The following is an 18578-nucleotide window of genomic DNA, read 5'->3' as shown; positions in this document are numbered from 1 at the left end:
TTGAGAAAGAGCCACTGCTCTGCTTCATCAGCTCATCTACCCAACACTTGATGTCCACTGTCAGAGCTTTAATCTCTAGACCTGCATGTAAAAAAACACTCAGACTCATGCGCGTGCACTGTTATTGACTTTACTTTGTTTACTGTGAGCTTAGAACCTGTGGCTCTAAGCTCTATAGCTGTGGCTTAGTGTTCAAATGTTGTCTGGGATCTGATGGCACAGAACAGCCAGTCTAACATTTCTCTTCACAGGATCAGAGCTTTCAATCAAGACAAACAGTTGACGATGACATGACACATGCCAATATCCTGTGTCTGAATGGTGGGAAGGATATCTGAAATGAGAAAGAAAATCTGCAAACATAAATATCTGTATTTATTTTAGTGTAACTTCATTATAAAAGGAAAAGAAACAAACAATACATGACAAACCAGTTGAAAAAGAAAATGGGTTTTACAACTTTTATGCTGATTTGAACCCAAGCTGGAAAGCAAATCAAAGAAATGTGTGATTGAAATAAAGAAAGATGGATGTAAAGTTATAAAATGTAATTTATTTAACATAAAAAGAAACAAAACACACAAAAAATAAACAAACAAATTCTCAATTAAGTCATCTAACAGACTAATCTAATGATGTAATTCCAGAATTTCTTCCTGCATTTACAGTTCATGGTTTTCCAAGCAGCAGCTGAAAGCAGCACTGTGATGCCTGCACCTCCTCCTCCTGTCCTCTGAGGCGTCACAATCCTGTTTTCCTCCGCGTTGGGACCAGCAGCAGCAGCAGGATCGCAGACTGAGACTCGGATCAGGAGAGTGGATGTCCCGGCGGTGCGCAGACCTGCTGCCGGATGCAAAGCCAGCTCAGAGTGTGATGCAGCTGTGTGATGGGAGGATCCACCGGCCAGGATGGGCAACAAGCAGACAACCTTCACCGAGGAGCAGCTGGAGGCGTATCAGGTGAGAGGGGGCAGGATGGAGGCGGACAGCTGGATGTCCTTCAGAGAGGCGTGAAAGGTGGAGAGGTGTCTGGCTTCATGGCTCAGCAGAACGCAGACCACATCAGATCTGCGTCCTGCTGCTGATTGGCTCTGCAACCTGCTGCACTGGATGATGATGATGATGATGGTGGTGGTAGTGGTGAAGATGCTGACTGATGGTGAAAGCAGATCCTCCCTGAGGACTGGCCGCTCTGACTCACTTTCTTCGTCTCTCTGTTTGTTCCCAGGACTGCACCTTCTTCACCCGGAAGGAAATCCTGCGGTGAGTGTGGCGCACGGCGAAAGTCTGCTGGTCTTTTTTCTTTTTGAATCCACACCTTCATCACTCACTGAGGGAGAGGAACAACTGCTGCTTGGCTATTTTTCCTGCTGTGTATTGTAGGCGCAATGTGTTTACACAATGGTTTCGATGATTGGCTTTACTGTACTGAGATCTACTAAACTCACACTGAACGCAGCACTTGGAGTATATTTTAATAGCGATTGACACGCTTTATATGCTTCACACACCTGTCCTGTATCACCATGGTGATATGACCCTTCAAAGTTTACTCAAAATGCACTTTTTGAAGTTTTCTCCAGTAATTAATTAGAAACAAATCAAACATCCACTGATGGTATTTCTGTTCCTCTACATCAAAGTGGATGATACTAATACGCAGAAAAGCTTACAGGAAGCCACATTTTATCTTCAGATTAAGCCCACTCTAAGTGTCACAAAGTGGATTTTAAACAGAGCTTAAATTAGTTTTTCAGCACTGGAAAGATCTCGTGTATTCATGATGTTGTGAAGAAACAAAAATGCTGGGAAAAAAATTTGTGCAAAATTTCCACCCACACCTATGCACCTCCAGGACCTGCAGCTCCACCTGTTTTCATAGTATGAGGTTAAACTGTTCAATAGACTGAAGTGAGATTAACTGAGCTGATTTCAAACATTAAAACTGGATTTTTTAACTTATTTTAAGATGACTTGTAATGTAGGCTTATTCACCGTTCCCGTATTTTCTGTCACATGACCCAGAGTTAGACCTTCATATTAAACCTGCACAGTTTAGAAAAATAATGAGTAAACTTATCTAAAGGAAATCCCTGTGAGCCAAACGCTCAAACTTCAGATTGCTCTGAAATATTTGATTCCATCATTTGGTGCAGCAAACAAAATACTCAATGTGCAGCCAGTATAGCTCACCCTGCAGCAGTATAGTCACCCTGGGACCTTAAAGAAACAGTCCCAGGGTGGGATGAATAAAGGTCAAGACTGAAACTCTAGAGGTGGAAATGAGCAGAATGGGTTTGTTTGACTTGAGCTGTGCAGGCTGGAGTCGCTCAGACAAACACTTTACAGCTACAGATGGAAAGCGTCGCTGTTTGAGAGGTTTTGGCGTGTTTCAGATTCTCCTTCCGTGTTCCAGCAGCTTTTTTTTTTTAGGTTGCATCATTTTGTTAGTAAGACTTTGGCTCACTGACTGACTGATGGAAACTTGAATATTAATATTTAGCTGTTTAAAGTGACATTAAAGTGAATGTATTAGACTCCTGTGTAAACTGCTGACTTTGCTCCAATGTGGTGCAGGTTACACGCTCGATATCGTGAGCTGGCGCCACATTTAGTGCCACTGGACTACACCAACAACCCCGACATCAAAGTCCCTATGACGCTCATCATCACGATGCCTGAGCTGAAGGTACAGTTTGTACAGGAGCCATGCAGGGACAAAATTCTGCTGGCTGTGCAAGACTTTAAAACGAATGTGTCTCACATCCCGGTTTTTGTTGGCTGTTATGTTCAAATGTGTGATGTTTTGTGTTTGTGCTGACAGGAAAACCCGTTTAGAGAGAGAATCGTGGAGACGTTCTCCGAGGACAGACAGGGGAACCTGAGCTTCAACGACTTCATTGATATGTTTTCTGCCCTCTGCGAAGCTTCACCTAGAGAGCTCAAGACCATTTACGCCTTCAAGATATACGGTAACGTGTGCCTTCAGGTGGAGACGCTCGGGTTGGGTCTGAGATGATACACCTGTGGCAGCAATGTCCCTCAGCGTGCACTCGCTTCAGCCTTATGGTCTCACAGAACAGGGGCTGTTTTCCTGATTTAGTCTGATTTAAACAAAAATAGCATAATTATATAAAAGATTATTTTAATTAATTATTTCAACTTAGTAAGTATATAAATAAGATAAAATTATTAGTTCCTGCAAAATGATTATTATAATTTCTGAAAAATATTAAAATAAGATGTTAATAAAATGACCCAAAATATGTGAATAAAAGAATTATCATTCAAAATAATCAAAAAATGTAAATAATTATTATTAGTCTAAAAATTATTTTTCTAAAAATTAATTAAATGTCACTAAATTAACATTAAATGTCTAAATAGATTTAAATGGTCTCAAAAATAATATATGAAAAATCTAAATAAAGTCTAAAAAAATAAATATTTTACAAAATGATTTCATTATTTGCAGTTATTAGTGTTGATTACATGGAGATTTTAGTAGAATAAGTTCAGTTTTTGTGGCAGCTCTGTACTGAGTCGTCTCGTTGGGGTTCTGGTCCAGACTTTAACAGGGACAACTTCATCTGTAAGGAGGACCTGGAGAAGACCCTGAACAAGCTGACCAAAGGGGAGCTGACGCCCGAGGAGGTCACGTTGGTGTGTGACAAAGCCATCGAGGAGGCCGACCTCGATGGAGACAACAAGCTCTCATTCGCCGACTTTGAGAACATGATCTCCAAGGCTCCTGACTTTCTGAGGTACCGTCATCTCTTCTGTTATGCGTTCATTTTTTTAAAGCAAGGCAGAGACGTGCCTGCTCCTCTCCCACAAACCTCCACAGTGACAGTGCAAAGTTAGAAAAGTATGTGATTGGTAAATCCTGGGTCTGTTTTTTATCCTTAATTTCTGTGTTTGGAATCGGTCCAAAGTGTTTTTTGCTGCTCAGACTGTTGTCTGACTGTTTCTTATATTTCCCCTCCATGCTGTCATGGGGTACTGTTGCCAGCTCATCACAATAACGTCACATAACACATCAGCTCCGTGCTCTCTGCTCTTGAAACAGCATTTTTTGGAGGAAAATGTGCTTTAGGGTCAGTTTTCTTCTGTTCTGCTGGCAGTATCACTAAAACACGATGATCTGCAGGGTTATCAACAGTTTTCATCCATCCATCCACCACAGAAGCACACACTATTTTAGCCTTTTAAATCACAGTCAGCCGTACAGACTGTGCTGCGGCTCTGTATGTTCCTCCCTCTAATGCAGCGGTGTCAAACTTACTAAATGAGTCTTACAGGCCTGAATGTGCGCTGGAAGCCATTTATAGTTCTCAACTTGTTTGATCTGCTGCTCAACACACATGAGTTGTTTCACGATTGAGGCTGAACTGAGGGGCTGCATGAAGGGACAGCATCAAATCAATAAGGAGCTTCACCGTGAATCGTGCGGAGAGCTGCCAGCAGGATGTCTCCTGAAAGGACAGAGGATGGTTGTGATCCGGGTCCTGATCCAGGTCCTGATCCTGGCTGTGAGTGTTTCTCACTCAGGCTGCTGAGTCTTCTGCTGCTCTGCATAAAGCTGCAGAGATAAAACCCACGAGTTTTACTGCTGGCAATCCATCACAGTGTCCCACAGCAAGCACAGAGGAGGGGTGAAGGGAGAGACAAGAGGAAGAAGAGTAGAGTGAGGAGGAGGAGGGTGCATTTATTAAGTCATTGAGTTCAGTCATTAATTTGTCCATCACACCGGACCGCCGCTCAGAGATAATAGCTGGAAACTGGGCTCCAGGGTTGGTGTTACTATGGCAACAGAAGCAGTTAAACTGTAAAAAGAGAAAGCTGGAAAGCCATTATGTTTACTAGCAGGTACGTCACCTCCTGCGTCACCCTGGTTACGGACGGCCAGTTAATCTGACGTCACGAAGCCGAGCAGCTCGACTGTCATAAACGTCAGCGCGAACACGCGTCTGCAAGGTGCGGCGTACAGATAGCAGCGTTTACGCCCGTCCAGTCATTTATGTCTGCTTTATACCTCAGCTTACTACGCTTCACAGTCCCCATGAAAACAGACTCTGCAGCACCTGCTGTGGACCCCCAACCCGCCGCCCCTCCCTGAGCCTGCTTCTGCTAGAGGCTTCTTCCTGTTAAAAGGGAGTTTTTCCTTCCCATTGTCGCTAAGTGCTTGCTCATAGGGGGCCGTGTAATTGTTGGAGTTTTCTCTGTAGCACTGTGGGGTCTTTACCCGACATTATAAAGTGCTTTGAGGCAGCTGTTGTTGATTTCAGAGTCTTTGAGGATGTTTTCCAGTCACTCTGCCCTATAAATCCTATAAAATATTACATGCAAAGATAATTGTCAAATTTTTAATGTAAAGAATAAAAATAGACTCCTGACAGCAACTGAGATTCATCATTACCATCCCGCTGTTGATACAACGAGGCTAAATTTCAGTTTCATCCAGTTACAGCCTGAGAGGTTCAAACAGTTAATGATGATTCACAGTCAGTCCTGGAAGTCACCCATATCTGCTTTTTTTGTGTCTTCAGCAACTTCCACATACGAATATGAGGCAGCTGACATCCTGCAGAGGAAAGACGTCTCTCTTTCACCCCGATTCCACCTGAACCTCTGACCCAGCTCGACTCAGTGCCTGTCCTTTCTACTGCCGGCGGGGAGTCTTCTTTCCTGAAAGATCCTGAGACCTGGACTGTCAGGAGCCCGGGAGTCTGAATCTCGATCACGCAGTCATTCCAGAGGGGATACGGTTACTGCATGAAGCCTCTCTCTGGGATGGATTTTGAACTCAGCTGAGACAGGGCTGACTTTCTTCTCCCCTGTGGACGTTTCCGATCCTCTGAGAAACATCTGGGAGGACGGCGCCGCAGTGGATACAGAACAGGGCTTTTCTGAATTTAGTGCTTTTCAGAAAGGCCTCATCCAAAACTGGATTCTTTTTAAAAGCACATCTTTAAAGGGCAAAACAGTGAGGAGCTATGCAATCTTTCTCCATAAAGTGCATGTTGTAAATTGCTTCTAGCTGGTGAATTTGTACATCTGGTTTAGTGAAGCATTCTGGTGCATAACGACAATCATAGTAAACTGTAGCTCAGTTGATGGAAGGGCTCTCTCTGTCATCTCACCTGTACTCCTGGCTTTGATAAAACTTTTTCCTGCCTCCTACTAACTTGATATGACAGCTTTCACTCTTTCAAGACAAAATGTTTTATGGCTAGAATCAAATAAAAGGTTGTTCTGTCACTTGATGCTTCACGAGGCTTCTTGTCTGAGAAAACCGATCCAGGTTCAGGCGAGGGCATGAGCTGTTCCTCATCCTGCAGCTAAACCCATCAGGTCTTAACACCGGTTTGTCTAATGTACCATCAAGCATCTAGAGGAAGAACAGGAGGAGGTCCAGGAATGCTGTTGGTCTGCAGCTTTGAAGGTCTGAAGGTTTGCTCTGCTACAGAAAGACACTTCAACGCACATTTCATGAGAAATGATTTACAACACTGCATTGTTTCACCCAGTAGGACTCTCACTGGGCTGTTGGTTACAGGGAGCACTGTCATGCTGGGGGAGGAGGCGGAGGAGCTGCAGTTTGGATGGATGAATTTAGTGATTATTCGGCGCCGTGCGGTCTTTACACTGTTAGAGCCTGCAGATAACACGTTATCTCAAACTTATCACTTTTGATTTAAATACTCTGCAGATCCACCGAAGGATTCAAACCCCACAAAAATCATTTTATCACAAATCTGTTTGTAACATAACTTTCATTCCAGTTTACTCAGCTCAAATTTCTTCAAAAGATTTTTCCCCTAAAATTCTGAACGAGGACTGCAGAGAAGCAGCCGAGAGGAATTATTGGCTGGAAGCGCTAACATCTGTACCCAGTCATATCTAACAATAGAGGAATGACCACTCCTGTTCTGAGCTCTAGAGACGTAATCCAGTCTACAGATCGGTTAGCGTAGCTGCTAGTGGTCTCCTGTAAACTGTGGGGTCAGAGTCGGCTGTAGTGATTCAAGAAATAAGAATTAGATGTGTAAAGACGGAGCTTCAGACATCCAGTTTTACTAAGAGGCCTGGAAAAACTGGGAAACTAGAAGGTACAAGATGAGTTCACCTCTCCTTCACAGTACAGTCAGCTGGCTGTGAGTTTGAACTCTGGGTGGTGTGAATAAGCTGAAGCGCCTCCTCCTGCAGCTGCTGTTCAGTTCAGGCTGCAGAGACACATCCGTCCTGATTATCCTGAGCAGCCGACTGTGGTGAAGACACAGCGTTCCTGCTGCTGCAGCACAGCAGCCTTCATCTGCTGGATTACACCTCCACCAGGACACACCTGACATTTACAGGTACCGCATACTGCACACAGGGCAGGATGAGCACCCTGCAAGGCCACCACAGAGTCTGTAATGATCTATGCAGCATATGCTAATCTCAACCAGAATAACAAAAAGATAAAATCTAGATTTTTACCAAACAAGGCTTTTCTCTCTGCAGTGATGGTGGAGAAAAGTGAGGTTGGCATACTGAGTTAGAGCAGTCACAACAGCAATAAACAGGAAGTCAGTAATTTTAGTGTGTCAGCAGGTGGAGCTGCAGTAGTAGCACTTTAGTAGCACTCTAATTTGAAACGCTGACAACAACTACTAACTCAAAAACAACTGAACTCAAACACTTAAAAAACAAAACAATCAGAAAAATAAATACATAAAAAATGTAGCCATTAAAACTGGACAGCAAACATGAAAATCAAAGGAACATTTTTGTGGGTAAATTGTCATTTTGTTTTTAATACAACCTGCTGAGACAACAGATATAGTAGATTTTATTTATATTTTATAGTACAGTCCTGTGAAAAGGCACATTTTAACAGGACTCTATGCAGTCATGTGTAAAAACTAAGCAAACAAACTGCTTCCATTGGAGTTAAGATGCTGCTAATCAAATGCACTTAGCTGATCATCTGTAAATTTGAGCACCTCCATAAAAGCAGAGGTTTTGACATTTTGCTGTTTTAACGCAAAGTGGATGCCTCAGCAAATTCACACCAAGGTCAGACAACTCAGGGAAACTGCAAAAAAGGAAGGAGTTTATGAGTTTTTAAGACTTCTTTGTCATCAGTGTGATTTTTATCCCTCTTGAAAAACCTGTGAAGGTGTGCCAGGACTGTGGGAGAACAGACGGAGAGCAGGTACCAGGACCTTCAAAGCAAAGAACCATCTTGCTCTGAGGTCGCAGTGCTAATCACTGTACTCATCTGAAATAAAACCGAGTCTGTAAGTATACCTCAAAACTAACAGGACGCATACACATGGATTATCACCAGTAAGATGTCCTGATGTGCTTTTGTTGTCCATGTGGTGTCTATGCTGGAGGTGAAGCAGGTAAAGTCTGCAGACCGCACGCTGCCAGACTTTAAATAACCACAGAGGAGAGTGTGTGATATTAGATTGTTGTGTAACTGAAGCTGAGGAGCATCGACGTGTTGGCAGGATGAAACAGCAGCTGATGATCAGCAGACAGCAACAACATCGACCTGTTTTCACTGACAGAAACATGAGACCAGTGTTGATCTGAGGTCAGGAGAATTTTAGCAGGAGCTGCGCTCCACACGACCTTCACGTCCAACCCACAGTTCATCCACAGAACAAGTCATCCAGCAGTGCTTCTAGTTCTTGGCAATTACGTGTGTATAATTAGCAGTGAACACATGGAGGTGAATTCATCCTGAGAAAGTGAGAAAAAGCGTGCAATAAAATAAAATGCTCCACGGACCAACAACATAAATATATAAAGAAGAAGAAAAATGATTACTAATATATACCTTCCACAACGTGCTGGCTGTGTTGTGCCGTTTATTGTTTGCAGGTAGGTGTTCTGCTGTGTTACACTGACACCTGGTGGCGAGTGGTGGATTTACTGATAAACGTTTCTGTACTGAAACGGTAAAATCGTTAAATAAGCACTGACCGAACCATTAATGACCGGTGTGGTCGCAAAACCATGTTCGTACGTTTGTTTTGTCAGATTTTATCCACCGTGCTGATGGACCCATGAACTAATACGTTCCACAATTATATATACAACCTTTATGTCGCAAAATCCGGGGGATGTGACGTCAGAGGCGATGCTAGACTTGAGGTTTTAATATGAAATCTATAGACGATTCGTATGTAAATAAACGGATCGTAGTACAACGACAAAAAATCCTCCCCCAGCAATTCACATAGATCATATAGACGAAGTCGTATGTGCTCGACTTTTAAATACTGAAATTTCCGGTGTTATGAGCACTTGGTTCCATGGTGTAATGGTTAGCACTCTGGACTCTGAATCCAGCGATCCGAGTTCAAATCTCGGTGGAACCTGCCTCTGTTTTCCTCCTGGAAAACAGGAATAAATCTACCAAGTATAAAATTAACAATCACTGAATAAAGTCATGGCAATTAGTAGAGGCACACGCCTGTGCGCAAGTGTCACAGGACCAGGTAACATTCATACCTCATATCTTTACTTTTTGACATGAAATACAAGAAATACATGGAGTGGTTTATTGAAACGAGCAAATATAAAAGGAAATGCAGCAGTCAGTTTTCTATGACCACCTTTATTCTTCAACACAACCTGAACTCTGTTAGGCATTTAAAAAAAATCAGGAATAGATTTACAGGCTTCTTGAAAGACAGTCAAAGCTTTTCACTATGTTTCTGCCTTTTAGTCTGTTCTCTGTCATGATAATCCCACCCTGCTTCAATAATATTGAGCTTCAGGCTCTGGGGAGGTCAATCCAGGACTGACACTGTTCCACTGTGTGTTTTTATATCCAGGAATGCGTTTACTGCACTGGCACTGTGTTTGGAGTCCTTGTCCCAAACACTGAAAAATGGTTAAAAAAATGAAGGTGTTTCCAGTTTTTTTCCAGATGTTGTTGCATGGTGGATTAGCATCTAATGGTAGAGTTTAAGGAGCTTGGAAAGAAAAGCGTCTGGATTTCTTTAAGTTCCTTGAAGACGTTTCCCCTCTTGTCCGAGAAGCTTCTTCAGTTCTAAGAGCAATTGGTGGGTAGTCCCAGATTTTAAGCCCTATGGGAGTGTCTCCAAGAGGATCATGGACCCCCACTGATCCTCTGCATAATCACCCGAGCCAAGGTGTGAAAATGGATGTCGGTCACAATCAGGCAAGGTTTCGGGTGAGCCCGTTGTGAAACCTAGCCCCACCCTGTCATACTGAGGTCAAAAGGCCCAGGATGTGAGTGGGCGTCAAGGCGTCTGTGAAGTGAAAACCATTTCAGGTGACTACATCGTGGAGCTCATTGAGAAAAGGCCAAGGGTTTGCAGCACTGTCAACAAAGCAAAGGGTGGCAACTTTCAGGAATCTAAAAAACATATTTAGAGTTATTTATCAATTTTTTCTTTGCTACATAATTCCGTATATCTTGCTTCATATATTTGATATCTTCACTATGTATCTACAATGTAGAAATCAATAAAAATAAACAAAAAAAAAAAAAAAATAAAATGAGAAGGTGTGTCCAAACTGTTGACTGGTCTGGCTCCTTGGAAGCAAAAGATAAAGAAGTGAGGTGTGGCTCAAGAGTTTTACACACTACTTCACTTCTTTAACTTAAGATCAGGTGGTTAGCTTGAGTAATTACATACATTTCATAGTCATGCACAAAGACAAATGTAAGAGGATGTGCATAGAAATAAAGCAGGGATGTTTGATGTTCCACATGTCTCTCGTGGTTAACGGCTCGTTATTTTAAACATTTTAAATGAGAAGCAGTGATGTCTGAAGCTGCTCTCTGCTTATTTGCCTCTTAAATTGAACATGACCTCTCACTTTGCATAGTGGTGAGGATTCGGGCCACCAGTCAGACGTTTGGAGGCCCAGATTGAGCCAGACTGTGGGTGATCCCCTCTGTTTATCAGATCATAGATTTAAAGTTTTAGTTCCTCATTAAAATGCCTTCATTAGTGGAGACAAAGCAGGAATGACACAGAGGGTTGCAGTCCTGGCAGAATGGATGGACAAGGTCAGCCTGACCTGGACACGGCCTTGATGTTACCTCATCAGTGATTTATGCAGGAGCAGTGTTGGGAAGGTTACTTTTAAAATGTATTCCATTACAGAATACTGAATACATGCCCCAAAATGTATTCTGTAACGTATTCCGTTACGTTACTCAATGAGAGTAACGTATTCTGAATACTTTGGATTACTTAATATATTATCGTGCTGTTTACAACTATGTGAATGTACTATTGCTGTGATTTATTACTGTTACTGAAGGTCCGCGGCTCCGAACCGTAGTAAAGGGACCTCTGGCTAATATGGTGGGTTCCGTGTCGGGCTGGTAGCCGAAAAATAGCTTTACTTTGTTGTCTGGGTCAACTTTGCTTGCGGGAGACAGAGAGAGGCGTTGAAAGGCTGCTCCAACGGAACTTATTTTTTCCGGAGGAAAACACGAACACAGTGTACAGTTGCGTCTTAATAGCTTACTTACAGCTGGGCTCGTCAGGCACTCTTCTTGGCTGCAGTGGTTATTATTATATTTACATGCTTCCAGCTCCCGTTTTTGCTCCGTGACAGCTCGGACTTTTCCTTTCTCTCCCTCCCTCGCTCACAGACACATAACGTGTATGGCAGTCCATTCTCGCTGCATGCTACATTCTTTAGGGCCATGCCTGTAGCATTCTGCCTTTTAGCTTAGCACAACAACAACAACAAAGAAGCGCTCTCTCACCCAGGAAACACGCAGAGAGAGCGCGTCACCCTGTAACCATGGCAACCGTAACGCTGCCGCCTGGAACAACATTACGTAGCTGTCAAACAAACCCAAACAGTCCTGACCCGCGACAATATGAAACAGGGAAGTACCGCCGTGTAATCCATTTATTTCAACAAAGTAACTGTATTCTGAATACCACCTTTTTAAACGGTAACTGTAACGGAATACAGTTACTCATATTTTGTATTCTAAATACGTAACGGCGGTACATGTATTCCGTTACTCCCCAACACTGTGCAGGAGTTCATGCTCTGGATTTATCAGCAGGAAATCAGTTCTAACTGGACAAACCCTCCACTCTCAGCAGTCTGTCAGCAGTTTAAGAGCTGAAGTGAAATCACCTTATCAGCCTAGAGGAGAGAAAGGCCTATTTAATAGGGCTGCAGGTCAGACTGAGGAGGTGGTAAGCTTACAAAGCTTACAAAAGAGCCATTTGGCAAAAATAAATAAAAAGAGAACACAGTGCAGAGGACAGCATACGGTTTCCCTGGTATGCAGGAGACGGTTTAATGTGTGCAGTGTAAAAACTAAAAAAACTTAAGGGATGAATATCAGAAATACAAAGTGAAATGTGGCTACAGGTTTTGAGAGTCCAACTCCTTCTTCTTCTGTTGCTCACAAGAAACCAAAAGTCTAGAAATTCCTCATTCTCACTTCATGTGTTTGAACATGTGTGCTGCTCTTACAGCCTGGGCTCTGCTGGTTTCGGTGCTTCAGCAGATCGTAAACCTGCAGCAGCGATTCTTTGCTAAAAATCTGGATTTGGATCATCACCGATGTGTTGGACTGGGCTGAGGTGATAACATGGCGCAGAAAAGTTAGACAAATATTACTGTCAGCGCCGTCAAACACATACTACGGTTCATTTGATGTCACGGTAGATCTTTTGCCGTAGATGAAAAAAACATTAGGCGGTTGTGTAAAATGATAATAATGGCAGAATTCAGCTGTTTACAAATCCTTTACATGTGATTTGTATGTGTAAAAGGACCTTGACCCTTCCTGCTGACTCTGGAAAAGTACAGTTTTAATTCTTTTAGACCTGAGTGCAGCATTTGACACTGTTGATCACACAATCCTTTTAAACCGCTTGAAGAGGTTTTGGTCTACAATGGTTTGCATCTTACTTAGACAGCAGAACATACTCCGTGATGCAGGGTAACAAATACTCTTCCCCGTGCTGCAGGGGCGCCTCTGTCAGTGTGCCCCAGGGCAGCTGTGGCTACAATGTAGCTTGCCATCACCAGTGTGTGTGTGAATGGGTGGATGACTGAATGTAGTGTAAAGTGCTTTGGGGTCCATAGGGACTAAGTAAAGCACTATACAAATACAGGCCATTTTTTTTTTTATCATCACCTTTATTTCATCACGTCTTGATTACTGTAACTCTCTCTATTTAGGTGTCTGTCAGTCAAGCCGGTCCCGCCTCAACTTGCTCAAAATGCAGCTGCAAGGCTCCTGACGTTGGTTGCCAGTTAAATACAGAATTGATTTATAAGTTTTATTATTTGTTTTTAAAGCCCTCCATGGCTTGGCTCCAGGCTACATTTCAGATCTCCTTAGCCTGCACCTACCCACTCGAGCTCTGCGTTCCTCCAGTCAGATGCTTTTATTGGTTCCACCCTCCCATTTAAAATCTAGAGGTGACAGGACTTTCTCCATTGTCGCTCCGAGACTCTGGAACAGTCTTCCCTCTTTTATGTACATTACATATTTGCATCAATGTGTTACACCGCTGAAATGATCGGCCAACTCATCTCCCGTGCAACATATTTATTTTTACAGAAAACTGTAAAGACAGAAAAATGTAACATTAATCAGTTCTTTCGGCGCTGCCTCTTCACCACTGACACTACTTCTTCTAGTGTAGCGTCAGCTACCGATGCGTACAAGACTGAGCGCCCTCTGCTGGTGGAACTTATACAACAGTAAAACTGACATTACAGTGGACTTACTAAAAGAAAGTGTCTTTGAGCATAAAATAAAATGGGGGGCTACTATTTTCATGGTCTATCTTTAACATAGTTCCACATATATGTATGTGCATATGTACGTGTACATATACCTGTATACACAAGTGTAAAAGTCTGCGGATGCTTTGTAATGTCAAAGTTAGTGTCACTTACCTGGATGCTGGTCATTCCTGTGAATCATAAGCCACAGTTTCATGCTCTGTTTGCCGTCTCGCTTCATCTGCCTGCCCTCCTGCCACCATCGTCCCGGATCATTGGATCACTCAGGCTGGACTCCCTGCTCAAGTTCACGCCATGTGGGTACTCACCCGTACCTTTCCAACTCCCCCCACGTTGTTCTCCACCTCCAGAAAAGTAAGCCTTGGAAATATCACACGTTCCCTTTATCTTCCATCACCTCTCCCAATATAACTCTGACATCTCTCTTGCAGTGACTCTAATTCTCGTCTCACAAACCACGACCTTCTCCCTGACTCTTCCTCAGGCTGACGTCCATGTACCTCACCTTCAAGTATAGTTTGTCGTTGTTTGTAAATAAAGTTTGCTTAGAAAACTTTCTCTCGCCTACGCTGCCGTAACGGTTTTTTGTAGAAAGCCAAACCTTTTGTCCCAGACGATATGTGACCAAGGACATCCAGGTGAGGAGAGCTAACAACTTTGTTTTGGGCACAGACAGGGGAGGCAGACATAGTCACGGACATCTTTTTCAGAGTGGGCCACCGGAACAGATGATGGAGAAATGAAGTAGGATGTGTGGAATTACAGGGATTATTTTATATAACCATCATCTTATCATTGCATCAATTATCATTTCATCCAAGCATTTATTGAAGTTGCTGGCGTTATGTTATAATTTATATTATAGGGGTTATCATAATCAAATATTAACATGTTTATTACAGGTGCAGTATAACTACTTTAAAATGATTGAGTTAAATATATATATATCATAACTCATATGCTGAGTATATTGTTACAGTAAAAAGTAGCTGAGCAAAGGCCTGAATGTATTCAGCTTCTTGTTGCATTTGAGTTTGCCTAGTTACAGGTGACGGAAGGATGTCCAGCCCATGGTGACCTCAAAGGCCTTAGATCATCACCATATTCTTAAGAGTATGCCACAAGGAGGAACCTCTATGTTGCAGTTAATTCTTAAAATACATGAATGTTCTGTACATGCAAATTATGTGCTTGTAAACGCAAGAAGGGGCGTTACAATACCCTGATGTTATAAAAGCAATCTAGAGTGTATTTTGGGTAGAGATGTACAACTGTTTTGCAGTTTGCACCTCTCCACGCTGCGTGCATTCATTAAAATCAATTGTTTGAACGGCCTTTTCTGGACTATCATTGTTTTACTCTCATCCTCAATTTCGGACCCGTAACATTTGGTGCATTGGCCGGTTGAGGGAGAAAAGTTGGAGGTTGAGACTGAGAGGGTCCAAGGTGCTCAAACAGGCAGACACGAGTCAGTGGTCGAAGTGAGTGGACATAAGCCGGCTTATTCAAAGGTAAGGCACTACCTGTTGAATTATTTCCAAACAGTGCTGAATTGGTTCTGACAAAATTGAAAGTCTACTCACTGAAAATTACTGGTAAAAGTCTGTTTTGATTTTGGTGAAAATCTCATGAGAATTGAAGTTGGAGTAATGATAATGTAAGGTTAAGTGACAGTACTGATTAAAGGAAAAGCAGTTGGACTGCTACGAGGATTTAAATGCAGTTGGACTGCTAAGGAAAGAGAATTTAAAGTAGTTGGACTACTGAATTTAGGAAATAGGTCATTTGAAATCTGTATATGGTCATACAGTTATAATTGAATATAAAGCTGGGCTTGGACATCAATAAAGTTGGTTTGGTGGTTTCATAGGATGTCTTTAAAAACATAATTAAATTTATGTAGAACGGCAGTTGGACTGCTAAGAAGCGCATTTTCTCGGAGTTAACGCTCCCTCCTGGATGACGACGGTTATCCTTGACCTATCATGAATAGGGTTAGTACGGTTGGTGACCGGAGAGGACTTGGGAATCTCTAAAATAACTAGTGGTTGGACCACTTGACCGTTTGGAACGGTATTTGCGCTTTTTTGGGTAGTAAAGGTTGGACCTTGGGCGTTGGACGCTTTTAAATTGACTTAGGAACTTTAGCAATTAGACCAGACACAGGTTGGACCTGATACTGGGTCATTGATTATCAAAAACTTGGAGTTTGTCCCTTGGAGGGTTAATTCAAATTTTGTCTAAATTATGTAGGTTGTGCAATTTAAGGCCTTGTAAATATTATTTAATTTATCAGACGTCTCTGTGTTATAATTTCTTTGTTTGTGTATAGGCTTTGCCTGTCACAGGCACTGCAGCCGGCTGGTTATTTTGAGAGTGTGTCTGTGTTTATGTAAATTAGATGCCTGCGACTTATTTAGAGTGACATTTCCTGTTTACTAATGAGTGGCTAATGACTGACTGCAGAGCCAGGGTTAAGGACGACTTCAATCTGTGTTTTAAGGGAAGAAATGCAGTTTATGTTTATTATATTTGTGTGACTGTTGTTGATTATGATAAGTATTTCATGATAACTGTAGAATATGAGTATGGGGTTTGCTTGACACGTGTCTGTACTAGGTAAAACTGTGTAAGACTGATAGGAAGTTTATAGAGACTGCTAGACATTGCTGATGCACGTACTTAAGACGCTGGTTTTGTTTATTACAATAGGTAAGTAAAGTTTTATTTCTTGCCAGGACTGTATGACTTTTTGCGGGGTTTTGAGATAGGATACATAAACTGTTGATACTTAAGACCGTTACCTGGGTTCTGAGAACTGAAATTGAATTTGAGATAATTTAATTAATAAAGATGTCTGTGCGATGTGTGTTTTGGGGGTGTCAAGTAAGATATTTTAGGATTTTTAGATGGGTTTTGTTTCAGTTTGAGATAATATATACAGTTACATTTTCTGTGTGTGTGTTGTTGAGTGACAACATGCGCAGTTTAAATTAGGCGCTGTTCCTTCCTCTTTTTAGTTTCAAAACACAAAGGCTGTGAGATTAAAAATTACTGTGAGTAACGGTTTGACTTTTGACTAGGGAAATAATATGCTTACTTTTGGGTCTATGAAGATATTTGACCTTCAGGGATGTTATGAGAGGTTTCAGTTTTCTTTTTCTTTTTCTTTTGACTTGCTCTTTCTGATCATGGAAGGCATGTCCAAAATACTCGTATGAAAGCGTATTTTGTGTGATTTTAACTGTGTGAATGCTGTCAGTATTTGATTTGAGTGACTGGGTGATTTGTCTGAGTAAGTGAAAAGGGGAAGTCTGAGAGAGAAAAGGCAGTGCGTGTGAGACGATTTATGGCGTCTGAAAGAGGTTAGAGCATTTAAAAGGTGTGTATGGAATAAAGGAGTGTGAAATATATTTCTTGTGTGATGAAAAGTAGGATGTGCTAAAGTTTGAAAGTGTTTTAATTCAAGAAAACAAAAACAAAGGAGTTAGATTAGTTTGAGGAACAGGAAATATTGCTCTATGTACCAGGGCTGCAGCGACAGGAAATAGTGAACAGGAACTGTGCATGCCCATATATGGGAACTGAGTGTGTACAGAAAGAACACAGAGAGAGAGATTTAACTCTAGGCACATGAAGCAAATGAAGCCTTTAAGAAAAAATGAATATAATACTAATTATATGGTTTAGTGTGTCAATACAGGTGGGCGTCTTTCAACTTTGCAACCTTGAGTTCAGCAGCAGAAAAGTAGATTAAAAGAATTGGGAGAATAAGCCAGTTTTTGGCTCGAAATTGTGCGGCTGGATCTCTCACTTTGTCCCTGAAGCGGAGAAGAAGTTCAAAGGACAGTTAATCGCCTGATGAAGACCGATAGAACATCGTGGACTTGAATACAGCAGGCAAACGACAGGGCCACTGATCCATTAACACTGATGACGACTGACGACCAGCAGCAGCATGTAAGTGTAATGTAACATGTACTGTGAAAATACAGGCTGGGCAGTTGAATAGTGGGATAAAGAATTGTGGAAGAGCACTGGACATTGAGTGATATTTTGCCATGCTGGGACTTAATCTGAAAGAAAGACTGTAAAGAAACAGAGAAGAAGACAGCAGCTGAGTTGAGACTGTGTTTGCTGGAGCTTTGAAGCCCGAACAGGACATTGTGCAGAGAGGACCAGTGAGAGATGAAGCTGGACGAGTTTGACTGCGAGAATATAGGATATAATTGGATTGAAAATTGAAACCTGAACTCATGAATTGTTTAGGGATGTCCACCATAGCATAACAAAGAGGTAAACATTAGAAAAGGTAAGAATAATGAAAGAAATAATTGTCATTACCTTAATGAATAGAAAACACACATACAAATTGTTACATGTGAGATTATTTTTGAAATGAATCAGAAGTGAGATAGTTTGAATCTAAAGCTCAGTGGTGAAATGCATAAATTAAATATGAATATATAGGATGCAATGAAGAAACAGCTTACACGTAGTGTACATTAACATGAATACATCATGAGGCAACGAAGAACTCAATGAATTAATTTAATGAAGAAGCAGTTTACACTCAATTAACATAAAACGCAAGGAAGAACAAGCTTACATACATGGCATAATTGGTATCTTTGACTAGAAAAGAGAAGTGGGTCGTTTAGGCGTCCGTGATAATAATGAAAATGTTTTAGTTTGTTATTTTCAGGAGTAAAGCAGACTTGGACCGGCTCTCCAGATCCAGCAGTCGGAAGAAAGTTAGAGGTTAACATCTATGGATAAGTTAAGGCAAGTTTCTGGTTGAATTGT

General features: G+C 41.8%; 1 protein-coding gene and 1 non-coding gene across 2 annotated transcripts; both read left to right on the top strand.

Moving 5' to 3' along the window:
• Positions 1–693: 693 nt before the first annotated feature.
• On the top strand, positions 694–6265 carry LOC116323385 (calcium and integrin-binding family member 2-like). The gene is made up of 6 exons (XM_031743709.2): positions 694–959; positions 1228–1262; positions 2577–2688; positions 2824–2971; positions 3568–3763; positions 5549–6265. The coding sequence occupies exons 1-6, from the start codon at positions 909–911 to the stop codon at positions 5568–5570; spliced, it is 564 nt and encodes a 187-aa protein (XP_031599569.1). The 5' UTR covers positions 694–908; the 3' UTR covers positions 5571–6265.
• Positions 6266–9304: 3039 nt separating this feature from the next.
• Positions 9305–9376, top strand: trnaq-cug. The gene has a single exon. It is a non-coding gene; the product is annotated as a tRNA-Gln (tRNA).
• Positions 9377–18578: the final 9202 nt, after the last annotated feature.

The sequence above is a fragment of the Oreochromis aureus genome, linkage group 1 (assembly GCF_013358895.1).
Source record: "Oreochromis aureus strain Israel breed Guangdong linkage group 1, ZZ_aureus, whole genome shotgun sequence".
NCBI classification, from domain to species: domain Eukaryota; kingdom Metazoa; phylum Chordata; class Actinopteri; order Cichliformes; family Cichlidae; genus Oreochromis; species Oreochromis aureus.
This window is presented reverse-complemented; position numbering and strand designations above follow the sequence as displayed.